Consider the following 16,448-nt stretch of genomic DNA (forward strand, 5'->3'; position numbering starts at 1 on the left):
AGGTACAATCCTTGGAATACTCACCTACTCCATTGTAACTATATTATAACCTGACCAGTATACTTGTGAAAATCACCTTTTTTAATATATTTTGTACAAGATTTTTACTCTAGATATTGGTACATCTAGAAGCGGTCAAGTTGTTGGCGCCATTTTCGGGGAGGCAACGTCACTAATTTGATTTTAATTTTTACATTTTAATAGAATAATTAGGAAAATTTTAAATTATAGCTACGACTTTTTTTTTACTAATTTCTTTTCTGTGGGTTTAATGTATGACTCGTAGTAAGGGAACACCTATAGAGCCAGTCACACATCCAGAAAGAATAATTCGTAGGAATCATCGACAGCAACAGTAGAACCAACCACCTACTGCTAGCAATTTACCACCATGAGATAAACCACTGTTCAATAAACTTAATAATAATAATCTATAAGATCCTCCACCACCACCACAACTACCCGCAAATATGGCGCATAATGAAAAAACTCTGAGGGAACATGTGCTGCTAAATCTTGATATAGTTCAAGGGAGTATAATGAGACCAGCCATCACGATTAATAACTTTGAAATCATCCAGCTATGATCCAGAATAATTTACAATTTCAAGGAACGATGATAGAAGATCTGAGTCAACATTTAAAACGGTTCCTTCAAATTTGTGACACTTTTAAACATAACGGGGTCACGAATGACGCTATTCGTCTTCAGTTGTTCCCTTTCTCATTAATAGATAACACATTTTCTTGGTTAGATTCGCAAGCACCAGGGTCCATCACGACATGGGACGAACTTACAGGAAAGTTCCTACAAAATTTCTTCCCCATTAGCAAGACGGTCTAGCTATGAAGGGAGATTGCTACATTCAAACAGTTAGAGGGAGAGAATTTTCACAAATCTTGAGAGTGTTTTAAGACGCTGATTCAAAAATGTCCACATCACTGATTACCCGATTGGTTACCACTACAAATATTCTACAATGGGTTAGATGTACACGCAAGGTCAGGATTGGATGGAGCCACAAAATGAGCCTTAATGAACCGAACGTACGAGGATTCATACGAATTAATAGAAAATATGGCAATGAAATTTTGTCATTGGCCAACTGAACGATACACATATGGCTAGAGACCATCTACGATGAAGGTTGTCCAAGAGAATGACAGATATCAATAGCTAATGGACAGAATTAACCGCATAGAGTCTGAGAATATTACACCATCTATATATGGAGGGGACAAACCACTTTTCCATTTTATTAATAACCCTACCGAGGATATGAATTATATCGGGAATAGGGTGGAAACCCTTATTCAAATACGTACAATCCTGGATGGAGAGATCACCCAAACCTGATATAGGGAGGAAATCAAGGAGGGGGTAATATTTTGAGTCAAGTAAAAAACACTAATTATCAACCTCTTTATTTACAGAAACCTTAGGAAAGGGACAGTCCAAATGACCATACTATATGTGACCAACGCTTGGACCGAATAGAGGGGGAAATGCAGTTAATGAGAAAATATGTGAAGCAAGTGCAGTCTGAGTGCACTAACTCGACAAAAATATTTCCTAAGCTAGAAGATCAGATGAGCCAATTGATGAGTATGATGGGAGATATCAAAAGAAAAATTGGCACCGACATTCCTAGTAATATTGAAAATAATCATCGAAAGGAAGGGAATGAGCATGTGAAAGCAATCGCACTCTGTTCGAGCAAAGTCTTGAGTAGCCCAAAAACTTTCACACAATAAGAGACTAAAGAGAGTGCTGAAGATCTTCAAGGGGACCGCCGAGAGGCTGACAAAGAACCCGAACCAAAGGAGGTAACTGAACTGGTAGTTGAGCCAGAGAAAGAGTCAACCAAGGAACCTGTTATCACACAGGTACCATTCCCTTCAAGGTTGGAAATGAGACAAAAACGGGATGAGGATGAGTTTGTAAGCTTTTTAAACTTGTTTAAAACTCTAAATGTTAATCTTCCTTTGATTGAATTAATTGAAAAAGTCCCTAAGTACGCCAAATGTTTAAAAGAAATCATGTCTAGGCATAGGAAAATTAAAGCATGTGAACAAGATAATATGAGTATTTCCTGTAGTGCTATTATATCTAGACAGGTTCCCTAAAAGCTAAAAGACCCAGGAAGTTTTCCAATCCCCATAGAGATAGAGAGCATCCATTTCAATAGAGCCCTATGTGACTTAAGAGCTAGCATTACTTTAATGCATTTATCTATATGTGAAAAGTTGGGTTAAGGGATGTCAAGAGTACACAAATTATACTACAGCTGGCTGATTGATCCTCAGTGCATCCGAAAGGAGTATTGGAAGATTTGTTGGTCAAGGTATGTAGCTTTATCATTTCGATAGATTTTATAGTCTTAGACTTTGAAGAAAATTGATAGATACCCATTCAGTTACGTAGACCTTTTCTAGCTACATCAAAGTCTACCATTGATCTAGAAAAAATGAATTAACAATGAAGATTAATGGTGAAACAAAAAATTTAAATATGGTCACCAATGAGTGGGGAAAATCGGGAAAAGCTAAAAGAGTAGTGTAATGAAATATCTATTTACCTTGAAGCAAGGGAAATATTTTTTGTAATTAGTGTAGGTTGAAAGAACAAGTTTAAAGAAATAGACAAGCGAAAAAAACTGGAGTGACACGATAGGCGATGGACTAACACTGAAAGAAATAAAAACACGTCCCCGCATATATTTTTGGAGCTATCGAACGAATCTGAAAGTAAAACTTGATAATTTAGATCAATATTTAATATTATGTAAATTATTGTATATCTAACTAATTGTTTAGTCTAGATTCTGATTTGTATCAAATTTACATTTTATAGGAACTGAGATACTATTGAAATTGGAATTTTGGGAAAAAGTAGGGTCAGTGTTGCAACACGGCAGCCTTGTGTCGCAACACCAATGCCGAAATCAAAGGAATTGAGAAAATTAACTAGACATCACGACATGGATTCCATGTGTCATGACATCGAACACAGTATACCCTAAATTCCAAAATTTCATAGTTTGTTGCAACATCGAACCCCGATATTACGATAATGGCAAACCATCTGGGATGTCGTGACATGAAACCCCTATGTCACGACATCGCTATAATTTTCTACAGGGTTTACCCAACCCGATCGTGCAACCCGGATGCATAACCCTTATTTTAATTGGTTTTTAAACCTTAAAACCTTTATTTTTCACATTAAAACACACTTAACCATCACCTAAAACTTCTTTAACCTCTAATCTTTTTCCAAAACCCTTAAATCTTATAAAACTTAAAACTCTTAAAACCCCAAGTTCCCTTTTTCTTTTCATATTCCTTGTGCAGCTCTTTTTCTCCTTGTAATTTTCTTCGATACAAGACTGGCATAATAGGCTGGAGACAATACAACAAGCTCTCTCAAGGAATCCAACAAATCTTTTCTAAAGGTTAAGGGTTCCTAACTTAATTTTACTCTTTCATTGAAATTATTGCTTGATACTTAATTATATTTTAGCATACCATAGTATTCAATATGCCTCTAAGGAATGTTAGAAGAACTAATGAATCGGAACCATCAGGGTTTCGAATCCCTCTAATTTCCCTAATACAAATGTGGAGAATTATTGTGTAGAACTTTAGGGAAAAATGTTTATTTTTAAAGAGGAGCATGAGAGAGAAAGGGAATAAGGAGATGAGGAAGGGGAGGAAAATGACAAGATGGATTTTGAGAAGGATGATTGAACCATTACTTTTTACTTTTAAATATTATATTAAATTTTGGATTTTTTTATTACATTGTTAGGAGTAAGAGTAAAAATAGATTATTAGTTGTTTTGTGTTTTGTGTTTTGTTTAAATTTGCTATGTAGGAACCCCACATGGAAGAGGCATAATGGTTTTGAACTTTTAACGATCAAAGGAGGAAGCACCCACCAATTGCCTATGGAACTATCACGACCAATCGGGTAACTTCTTTTCTTATGTTTTTTGGGCTACACATTGAGGACAATGTGTTATCTAAATTGTGGGGGGTAACATAGAAAATTCGTTTAATTTTTATGTTTATCTTTGATTTTTCTTGTCAGTTGTGTGCTTGAGCTTGTAGAAATATGAGTAATTGGTTAGGAGCATATACATAGGTTGATTGTGTTTACGGTAAATTTGGCATGATGATAGGTGATTTTAAATTTTTTATTATTAGATTATTGAGTTATATATATTACACTGTAAATAGGCAATAAGCAATTGAATGTACCAAATGATATAGAGAATACAAGAAAACGAGCATCCTAGCATGAATGATAAATTGTTGAATCTGTGATTGTTTGGTTGATGAAATATGTGAATATTGAGATACCTAGAGATGACCTAAGGCATTGTTTTGTATACACTCAGAACCAAAAAGCTAAGCCTTGTTCGTTCATCCTTAATACCTTTTTTGAGCTAGAAAACACTTATTGATGAACCTCTATACAAAACCCGAGCTAAAAATAATAATTTGTGCTTACCTTTTTATTTGGTCCTAAATTGCATGATTATAGATGTTTGGCCATACATATTGAGGGTTAAGTAGATATATTATAGTGGTTTTGTAAAAATAGAGTGATAGGAAAGATCAGTGTAGTATGGTGATTATATGGTTACTTAAAAGTGTAAACGAAAAAAGGTAAAAGAAAAAGTGAATGAGTAGAAAAAGGATGTGAAATTTAAAAGCATTTGTGAGTGAGGTACAGTGAAAAAAGAAGGAAAAGTGACTAATTCACAAAAATAGAAAAACTCATTCATTAGTGCACAAAAACTCGTGAGCTAGTCGTAGTTACTATCTGATGCTGAGATTTCCTATAATGAGAAATAAGGGAGATGAGAGAATGAGAAATAAAGCGGTGAGCGGGAAAATATCATTAAAGGGGAGAATAGGGGACAATATGATGTGCCAAACTATTTTTATGCTCGAAACAATTTTATGCTTACTGTTCTAAAATTCCATACATGTCCCAAGCCTCAGAACGTTACAAGCTGAAAAGCCCTATGTGATCTAGGTAGACTTATTTACAATTTGACATCATATTGAATAACTGCATTTACGATTGTTTGTATTCTTCTTGGTTAATCAAATTACTTGTATAATTTATTGATGGATCCCTACATTTGAGACACTTAATTCTTGTATGCTTTGTAATATACTAAACTTAGGTGTTTGATATCAAAAGTGGTAAGTCAGTTATATATCATATCGAGATTATGTATGAGTATGAAATTCTTATTCACATGCTCCAAAGCTGACATTGGTACCATACTTGCTTAAAGGTCATCTTTTCATTTATTGTTTTTGTTTGCTTTACTTGAGGATAAGCAATGACTTAAGTGTGGGGGAGTTTGATCTGTCGTAATTCGGTGTAGTAGATTGAACTAGTTTTCGCACTTTAGGAGCTTGAATACAAGCACTTTGGTTAAGTTTTAGTTAAGTTTTCATAAATATATTTACATTTAATAAAATGTGTAATTTGATTCTTTTATTGACCTTAAAGACTGAATGAGGCTTTGTGGGTGTGTAGGAGACTATTAGAAGGTGTGCTAACTAGATACTAGTCACTTTGTTGCAACACGGAGAGTTGGATGTCGCAACATAGGGAGCAGAGTAGAAGAATATTAAGACTGCCTTCGGTGTCGCAACACGGCCTGAGGATGTCACGACACACCCTTGAAGATGAAGCATATAGCCTTCGATGTCACAACACAAGACCTGGTGTGTCACGATATCACCTCTGTATGGGAAATAATTACGAGCTAGGAGCGTTTCTACACAATCAAACATTAAGCACGAGAACGGCAGCTAACCTAGGGTTAAGAATGATGACCACTCTAAGTCTATAAATAGGCTCATTTAACACATGTTATGGACAGCTTTTCATATTGTATAATTTTTTTCCTAGTTTTAATGTTTAGTCTTTCTCTTTTCTTAGGCTTTAGGTTTATTTCAGTTTTGTTCTTTGCTTTTACGGAAGAGATCAAATTTGAGAACTTGATCAAACTCTGTAAGGATCCAACATTCTATTCAATACAAGTCAGGCTTCTTCTAAAATTTATATTCTTGAATTGTTATTCATGTCTATTCTATATATCAAGTCTATATTATTTATGAGATCGATAAGAAACTAATCCTCCTATGAGGGATTAGCGAGTGGAGGTATGATTAATTAATTGTTTTGTAAGGTTCTCTTGGCGAATCAACTGTTCAGGAAAGAAAGAACTTAAACCTAGGCTTGACGACCCTAGGAAGTCATTAAGGTAGGAATTAACTCAAATTTGGTATGGCCTATCCGACACACCTTAACCCCGAACCGGTCTGGACTGTAAGGCCGAGAGATGAGTAGTTCTTGTCGACTCATTATTCTAGTGGAGGATCGGAAGATCCTACTGGGGTATCGACTAGTTGATTGAACAACAAAACCTAAAGCGACAGTTGGGTATGATTACCGAAACAAGCTAATCACCCATGCTTAAATTTGACAGATTTTATTGTTTGATTTCTCATTATTTATTTATTTATTTTCTTTTTACTATTATTATTAAAATATGCCAAAAACCTTTCTTTATATTTCATCGTAATATAATCTATCTAAAGTACTGATTAGATCTTTTTGTGCTTAGGTTAGAATTAACTTAGTGCTCACCTCCCTTGGTACGATTCTCGGAGTACTCACTTACTCCGTTGTAACTATATACAACTTGACTCGTATACTTGCCAAAACTGACTTTTTTTATATATTTTGTACAAGATTTCTACTCTGGATGTTGGTACGTTCGAGGCGATCAATCACATACAAATATTCACAGATATTACCTATTAAAACCCACAATTTATCATAATATATAATAATGGTATTCATATGATAATAGTTGAAAAATCCTAATGCCCTGATTTTTATTTTTATATTTTGTATTTTTAATGACCCTACGGTTTTTGTTTTTGTTTTACTTTTGCACTATGGATTATATATATATATTTTAACCAGTGTTTATGTCATTTTTAATACACTTTTTAATAAACACTAAATAAGGTTATTTTTAATACTTTTACATTAAGTTTATTTATAATTTTTAAAATTTTATAATTAAACCTTTAATTATTTTTTTACACTTCAAAATTCAGTCTCAATGCCCCTAAGGTTATTTTTTAATGTTTTCATGTTAACGTTATTTAAAATTTTAGGTTTTATAATAAACCATTCATAATTTTTAATTTTGTATGTCATCTAGTTTATTCAATAAAGTGAAATTTGTTGAGAATAAAATTATAATTGAATAATTGAGGCTTATTTTATTCGTTTATTTTTTAGAATTTTAAAAGGTATTGAATTTAAAACAACTCTGAATAACTGAAGAGTCTATTACAATATACGTTGAAAATTTTTATTGATTTTAATTTCTAAATTCAAAAAAATTAATATTTCATGTTGTTATAATAGATACAATTTTTTATATTTTATTAAATATGAAATTGCTACCGTATCAACACTGTCGAAACCATTTTTTTTAAAACGGGATCGACTTGGATTTTAAAAATGAAAACGAATATGGGAGTCGCCACCAATCCTTTTTAATGAGGTGTGATTGGGTCACCTCGAATAGTGGTTATTTTAATAGACGATTTAATTTATTAAAACAACGCTTTTTGGTCTACGAAATTCAGAAAGACGGGTTCGGGAGTCGGTTACGTACGAGAAAGGGGTAGTACCCTCGTAACACCCAAAATTGGTACCTAGTTGATTAATTAGTGTCTTAGTGTCGAAAGTTGAAATTTTGGAAAAGATTTTAAAATACGATCCCTTGTTAAAATGAAACCTTTTTCGAGAACAGGGCATATTTCATGTTAATCGAAAAAAGAATTACGTCCCATAAGTTAGGACACAATGTCTTGAATTCCCGATATGAGAAATACACACCGAAAAGTTTACTTTTTTGAAAAATATTTGATTATCTCGGTTTTAGAAAGCAACCATATTTCGTAAGTTGGAATACAATCTTTTCGTAATTCTTGAGATTATTCAAGATTCATGTAGAAAAGGGGTTCGTTCATTTGGATTTATCGAGAAAGTCGAAACCCCGTAAGTTAGGGCACGACCTTTTGAATCTTAAAACGCGGAGTATTGCTTATCTCAAAAAAAAATTTTAATGTATCGGATAAAATGTTACATGATTTCGTAGTAAAATGAATTACAATGCCGATATGCATAATAGAATAAAAATGAGAGTGATGATATAAATAACAATAATAAAGGAAGAAATAAAGAATTAAAACATACAACCTATATAATAAAAAAGAAAAAAATAATAGGTAAAATTTAAAATAATAATAATAATTGTAATAACCCAAATTTTCCCGGCCCAAATTAAATAATAAACAAAAATTAAAAAACCAAATAAAATTAAAAGCCCATTTACATAGTCCAGTCCAGATTACAAACCAGTGGCCCAAATGCTTAAATGCTAACCCACTAAGGCCCATTGAAATTTAAACCCAATTTGCCTAGACCCTAGCCCAATCACGAAGCGGCCCAATGCAAAATTTGAAGCTGAACCCCTAGCAGCTCCCAGCGCCGTTCTCCCCAACCTCACACACGCCCGATGCCTTCACACGCCTCCACGTCCACTGCTCCGTACCTACAAGAAGGACAAACAACCTGCAACAAACACACGGCAGCATAAAGAAATGACAAAAAAGGGGCAACAGAGGGGATTTGGGAGATTTTCTTTTTATTTTATTTTCTTTTTATTTTTTCTGTAATTCTGGCCATAAAAAGGCCATTCGAATATTGTAAACAAAGGAGGAGGCATATTGTATACAAAAAAAATTCAGAGGAATCGAAAACAAAAAAAAAAGATTTGAAAAGTTGATTTGTAGTTGCTTTTGTTCTGGGCTTTTCTTTTGCCTTTCTCGGTTTCCTTTCATTTCTGTCTTTTTCTATATATGCAAAACAACAAAAAAGGAGATAAAAAAGGGCTTAGGGATCTTACCGAGGGTCGGTACGTCACTGAGTCCCTCTTCCGTTCAGGTTGAGGTTGAATGAGAGGGGAAGGACCTTCGAATTTGAAGCGGCGCAGAGAGGTGAGCGTTCAGATTCCTTTTATTTATTTTGTTTTTTATTTCCGTTTTGAAAAATGAAATGGTGGCTGCCAATTTAGGGTTTGGCTTTTGACCTTTGCTTGTTGTATGAAACGACGCCGTTTGGAGTCTGACCAGTGGCTCCAAAACGGCATTGCATCGATCCAGATCAGTTCGCGACCCGACCCGCTCCATGGGGGATCCGCGTGTTTTGATTAATGGGTTATTTACAACCCTGATCCCTCTGCTTTTCAAGCGCGCTTCAATCCAGTTCTTTTATTTCTTTTTAAATTTAATCTCTTATTTCATTTTTGTTTCATTTTAACCCGGCTTGCAACGCTGCGTTTTGGGGAAGCGGGATATTTCCCAATCGGCCCCCATGTAATTCGCGCATTGCAGTATCGCCCTCCATTTTAGCTTAATCTTATTTATTTCCTGATAATTCGATTTTGATTGCGATTTAACTCTTATTATTATTACTATTAGTATTATCCTACGTATATTTATCATTATTATATTTATTATCATTTTTATATATCCGCTTTTCATATATATGCATTATTTTATTTTGCATGCATCTTTTTAAGGTTTCTTTCAAAAAAATTTATATATATTTACCCTTTTTTATGACATACTATTATTAATATTTCTTAAATTTATTTTATTTTAAGTGTGCTTTTATAAATTCACTCATTACATATCTTAGATTTATATAAATATACACTTTCAAGTAATACTATTATGTGATAATACTACATATGTATACTTATTCTATGTTGAATTATTTTCATCATATATATACATACATACGTACATATCCATTGTTAATTTCACATTATCATATAGATATTTTATTTCTCTCAAACATTTTAACAACCTATTTTAAACATTGTTAATTCATTCAAATTTGTTTCAACATTTTAATTTATTTAAATTAGGTTTAAGCTTATATATTTCATTTGAGCTATGTGAATTTGCTTGACTTTTAATTAGCCTCCTCTTGTTAGCCAATGTTGATATTTATGTGATGCATGTTTGAAATTATTATTGTCATGCTTGTTCGTATTTGTTCATTGGTTGCTTATTGTTCATTGATGTACATTGTATCTTTGAATTATCCTTTTCGCGTTTTATGAAAACATTTAACCATATTACATTGTTTAAGAGATTGTATTTTACTAAAATATCGAAATAGTTTTAAGTTTCCAAAATACCCTACATCCAATGATTCTCGAGAAAATTGTGCCCTAACTTACTGGGCCTCGATTTTCTTCATTGAATTTAGGTGGCCAATGTCTTTAAAATAAAACCGTAATTTTTAAATAAATTTTCTCGTGATTTCAAAATGTTGGACCCTAACTCACTGGATCTGACAACTGTACTACCTCGAGTTAAGGATTTTTAAGATAAAGGCAATATTTGGTGTTTAGGAATCTCGGGAAATTAAACCCTAACTTACTGGGTTTTAACTTACCGTTTGACTCAAATAACCAGATATCCTTCTCAAATTAAAACACACGAGTTTTAAAAATTTAAAAGATATACCTAATTTTGAAGATTGAATTGTCGTACTCTAACTTACTGAGTGTGGCAATTTATCTCCTCGAAATAAGTGAGTCTCATCATCCAATTCATTTTATTCGAATTTTCTTTTTAATGGATCGTATTTTAAAATCTTTTCAAAATTTCGACATTAAGACATTAAACAATCAATTCGGTACCAATTTTGGGTGTCACAAGGGTGCTAACCCTTCCTCGTGCGTAACCGACTCCCGAACCTGTTTTCTCAAAATTCGCAGACCTAAAATTATTTTCAAGGTGATTCGATCACACCTCAATAAAAGATCGGTGGCGACCCCCATTTCCATTTTTAAAAGTCGATTCCCCTTTTCAAAAAATTTTGTTTTTCAAAAAAATGGTTTCGACAATAATAAAATGATAATAATAAATAATAATTCATTAATAAACAAATAATAAAAGTAAATAAATAAATAAGAGTAATAATAGTAATAATAATGGTAGTAAAAATAAAATAAAAAGTAATAGTAATAGTAATAACAGTAATAATAGTAACAAAATAATAATAATAATAATAATAATAGGAATAAAGTAAAATGCAAAGAAATATGAACAAATAAAGAAGTAAAATATACATAATAATGATAATAAAAAAAGGAATATATGTACGGGCAAACAAATAAATAAATGGATGAAAATGATACATATAAATATATAATAAATTGATAATAAATTAATACTATATTAAATTGAAATTAAAATAAAATTGAGAGCCCAAATTATAAATAAAACACTAAAGGGACTAAATTGAGAGAGTAATAAAATTAAAGATCCAAATTTAAAAAGAAAAGAACGAATTAAGGCCCCAATATGACACGCGTAAAAATGAAGGGACCAAATAGGAAATTTTTCCCAACCCTTGGAACGCACTGTTTTAGGGTTTTGCCTTTTTAAACGGTCTAAGGACCAAATCGAGAGAAAAATGATTTTGTGGCAAAATTTAAAAAAAATTGGACAGGATCTGATTGTAACCAGCCTCAAAATCGGAAGGATTAGTAGCAAAAATAGCCCCTTTTGTTCAAAAACACGTGGATCCTAGGTGGTTTCGGTCGGGTCGATCCGATCCAGGTCAAAACGGCGCCGTTTTGGGAACATGGGAGTTGAGTGAAACGGCGTCGTTTCACTAGGCTATTTAAGCCAAAATTTCTTCAAAAATTTTCATTTTCTCCCTTCTTTTTTGAAAAAACTGAAAAACACTCTCAACCCTTCCCCTTTTCTCCGGGCTCCAGCCTAAGGTCCGGTCATCGGCCACCGTGTCGACTGCCGGTCACCGACGTCGGCACCGCCGTATACGGTGGTCGGGAAATTGAAAAGTTTCTCCTTTTTTTTCGATGCAAACCTTGGGCCTCCAAACACTCCGGCGATGGCGAAAAAGGTAAAAAAGGGCCTCCTTTTTTTATTTTATATGTTATTTCGAAATAAAAAAATGATAAAATAAAACAAAATTAAAAACGAAAGTATCACCTTAAAATTTTATTTTCGAATATGTGTTTTCTTTTTTTTTTATTTCTCCTCTCCCCCTTTCATACAGATTTTTGATGGCTTTTTATAGCCCAATAAAAGGAAAATAACATTAAAAAAATATTCTACTTTCCTATTATGTTTTCATTATTTGCTGTCATTGTTGCTGATATTCCGTTTTTTTTTTGTTGTTGTTGTTTGTTTCTTCTGCTGCAGGAGCATACTTGGAGGGGCACACGCGTGGTGAGGCCTGGCTTCCTGCTGCAGCGCCTGTGGGAGGGCTGGAGGAGCGTGGTTGCTGTGCGAAGGAGGAGCGGCACCTGGATCTCCTAGGGTTTCTGCTTCATGGTCTAGGGCTAGGCATTGGGCCCTTGTAATTTGGCCACTATTTATTGGGTTGGGTCTTGGTGTATTTGGGTTTGGGCTAACAATTTTAATGTAATTGGACTGTATTTGGACTTTGAATTTTTATTTTGTATTTGGTTTTATTTTTTACAGACGGGCCGGACAAATTGGGCCTATTACAAACACTTTTCAAAAGTGATTATCATTTTAATGATATATGATTTATTTTACCCATACATATGGTTACCCAAATAAGATAATGCATAAAATTGTATTTTTTTTTATTTTTAATATTGTTTTATTAAACTCATATTATATCATGACATATGATTTTATATTATGTTAATTAGAAATAAAATATAAAAGTACAATTTTATATGATCAACCCACCTCAAGAGAAGTACGAAAAAGTCAATAATATATATAATTGCATGATTTTTTTATCATAACTTAAAATTAGATTCTTTAGTTATAGTATATTAGTAATATGATACTAACAAAAATTTAATTTCTTTTCTTTCCATAAAAATATTTAATAAGTAATACAACTTAAAATTTAGTAGTGAAATTCTTCTCTAGTCAAGGCTAAAAGCATCAATGGGATGTTTTTGAGTCAACCTAATCTGTCCAAAAAACTCATTTTACTATTTTAAAAAATAAAATATTAAAAAATTATATTTTAATTGATATTTTATATACTTTTATAATTAAATTTAAATTTTAAAATATTTTTTATTATTTAAATTGAATTGAAGTCGGATCAATATGCAAAAACCCTTGTCTAAGTCCGGTTCAACTACTTGACCCTCGAATAGGTCTAGCCAAGGCCTACAAGCATAGATTAAATCCGAACTGTGTTAATAACTCTTCGTGTTTTGTTCTCTCATTTTATCTTTGTACTGTCAAACAGTGTGATAAAAGGTGTGCCTACTTTATTTGTCACCATAAAAGTCAATTTTATATCGATACCTTCTGTCTCAATAAAAAACAGAAAGCTCAACCTTAAATTTCGTTTCATTGTAAATTTTGTCGAATACTAACTATTCCAGTCATATTTCGGTTAATTTTACCAGTTAGACGGGATTTGAAGTATCTGGTGTTATCACTGAAATCCAAAATCGATAAAGCTTATCGTTAAGCTTCCTTCCCATTTGACGTTTTAAAAGAGTACAACAACACAACTTGTAAATTTAAAGAGTAAAAACGAAGAAAAGGGAAGAAGCAGAGCAATACTTACTGAAAAAGCTTAAGATTACTAAAGAAGAAAAAAAGAAAAACTAAATATAAAAGGATAGAGAGGATGGCGTTAATTACCAGGAAATGTAATAAAAGGAGAAATTAAGGTTAAATTCTATTTTGGCCCCTTAATTATAATTAAATTAGGTTTTAGTACTTGTATTTTAATTAAATTAGGTTAAATTCTGAATACTTAAATTATAGTTTAGTTATGAGATGATTTTTAAAATTTATTTTGGATTTATTGATTGAAGAATTCTATTTTTAAAGTTTATTAATTAATATTTTATATAATTGATGTATATTTTATATTTGAACTTTATTTAATTTTATTCACCTAATATTTTTAAATATATTTTATATATGTATGTTAAGCTCTTTTTTTCTTTTAAATAGTGATGATATATCGAAATAGATTGATATTGGTACGTACCAATACTAATAGAAAAATGGTACATCTATCGATACGGTACTAACTACCTTACTTGTCACACCTACTTTTTCATATATTATAATATCTTAAGCACGCGACTAAGATAAAACTAGTATATATAAAATTATAAGATGATGTCCAAAAAGAAATAAGAAAACAACATAAAACTAGAATAGCTATGATAAACAAGAAAGATAATGTAGATAAATCCATATGCGGGAATATATCCCGAAAGTACACCAATAAATAGGCAATTAAACAACTGCCATGTCCACATACAAGAAATCGATAGAAGCATCAAGAAACTGAAACATAGACACACAAAAGCTATAGTGTTTTTAGTATATAAAGGAACACACAAGACGAGTGATATCCATATGCTCTATCAAGCGACATGTAAGAAAAGGAATGTTTCAAGGGCTAGTTTTAGAAGGTGGTGGAGAGAAGAATGGGATAGATGGGATCATAGTTGGGATTGAAGGCATGTTCGGCAATGGCGGTAATGTAATAGGCAAAGTTGGAAGGGTAGTGGGAAACGGCATCCTAGGAAATGGCAAAGATGGTTGCGTTGTGGGCAATGTGGGGATCGTCGGCTGTGGCAGATTGGGCAGCTGAAGGAGGTGACGAGCCGCTAGGCCAACGTTGATGCTTGAAAATGACAATGCCATGAAGAAAGCCAATGTAAAGCAATTGAAAGAGGCCATTTTGTGACGATGAAGATTGTTTTTGTGTTGCAATAGAGTGAAAGAGGTCTCTTAGGGTTTTTGGGTTACGAAAAACATGGCATGTGTAGGGGGTTTTATATACAACTGGAATTAGGTGTAGTTCGAATTCAGATAGATACATGCATATATTCAATTTCTTTTTCCGGATTAACATAATATTTAAATTCAAATATTTGGAGCTTACACCGATATTAACCCTTGAACTTTAAATATTTATTATTCAAATTTATTTTATTTTTGGATAATAAATGTAATTCATTTTACTTTTTCGAATAACTAATTTGAATTTAAATTCAAAGTCAAATTTTACTCAAATAATAGATGAATTTAAATTCTGAATCCACTGTTTTTGCTATAATATATATTGGATTGGAAAATGTAAAGAAAGAAAAAAAAGCTTCTTGTTTTAGCTCACCTTCTCAACAGATATTGAGGTTGCATTGCGGTTGGCCAAATATAGGATGATGATGGTGAAGAAGAAACTTGTCTTAGGGTTGGAATTTCTAGTTGGTGGGCTATCTAACTCCATCCGAAACATCATTGTGCACCCATAGCACAGCATTTGGAAAGTAATTATATAATGATATCTTCTTCTTCTTCTTCTTCTTTTATAATGTTTTGGTTATGGATGGATATGACTTGCACTTCCAACTTTTGTTTTTCCTTTTTCATTCTCCAAACATATTTTCCCATTCGGTAGATCAAAGTAGCTTTGTTTTATCATGACAACGATGAATAAAATTTGACATATATTATTTATGTGAATATAATATTAAATTCCACGGTGGAATTATAAAAGTACAAAAATTTTAATAATCTGTTATTATTATTTTTAAAGAAATTTGGGGTCTTTTAGTTATGTTTTTTTGTTTATTTTTCACCTTCATTTTTGTAAATATATTATTTGCCTAATTTTTCTGATTTTAAATATATTTTTCTTATTTTTAATTATTAAAAATTATATTTTCTAATTTTGAACTGATCTAGAATCGGAGATTCAACTGATTCAACATTTTTTAATTTTTCAATGATTCTTAAAATTGGTTTGAAATTACAATTATAATCACGATTGATACATATGTATAATTACAACGAGAATCATCAATACAATGTACAAACAAGAGTTACAATTACAATCAATACATTTATAAAACTATTACCAAAATTAATAAGTACAATGCACAAATGGACTAGTAATCAGCTAGGTTGTTTGAACTAGATCTGTCGATCAGAATGATTGGACTGAGAATTGGTTGAGGTGCTGGTCTGGAGAAGGACATTGAATCAGTTGACCCAAAAACCAATACAGACCGGTTGAATCGGGTGATTGAGCTAGCATTTTGATTTTTTTAAGACTTTCTTAATAATTTAATTAATCAAATCAAATGGACCAATTAAATCAGTTTGATTATGGATTCAATTTTAAAAACATTGGTAATAATCGAAATATTTTTCATATTTAAATCAATATAAATTAAAAAGAATCTATACATATGAACGGAGAACCCAACAATGACAAAACTTAATAAGGCCAACTTCAAAATTTTTGAAAATTT

The 16,448-nt window shown here is 32.1% G+C and overlaps 1 protein-coding gene across 1 annotated transcript; it reads right to left on the reverse strand.

The window, feature by feature from the left end:
- Window positions 1–14,580: 14,580 nt before the first annotated feature.
- LOC105781342 (pEARLI1-like lipid transfer protein 2) lies at window positions 14,581–14,871 on the reverse strand. The gene has a single exon (XM_012605887.1). The coding sequence runs from the start codon at window positions 14,869–14,871 to the stop codon at window positions 14,581–14,583; it is 291 nt and encodes a 96-aa protein (XP_012461341.1).
- Between the last annotated feature and the right edge of the window lie 1,577 nt (window positions 14,872–16,448).

This window comes from Gossypium raimondii, chromosome 13 (genome assembly GCF_025698545.1).
Source record: "Gossypium raimondii isolate GPD5lz chromosome 13, ASM2569854v1, whole genome shotgun sequence".
NCBI lineage: Eukaryota > Viridiplantae > Streptophyta > Magnoliopsida > Malvales > Malvaceae > Gossypium > Gossypium raimondii.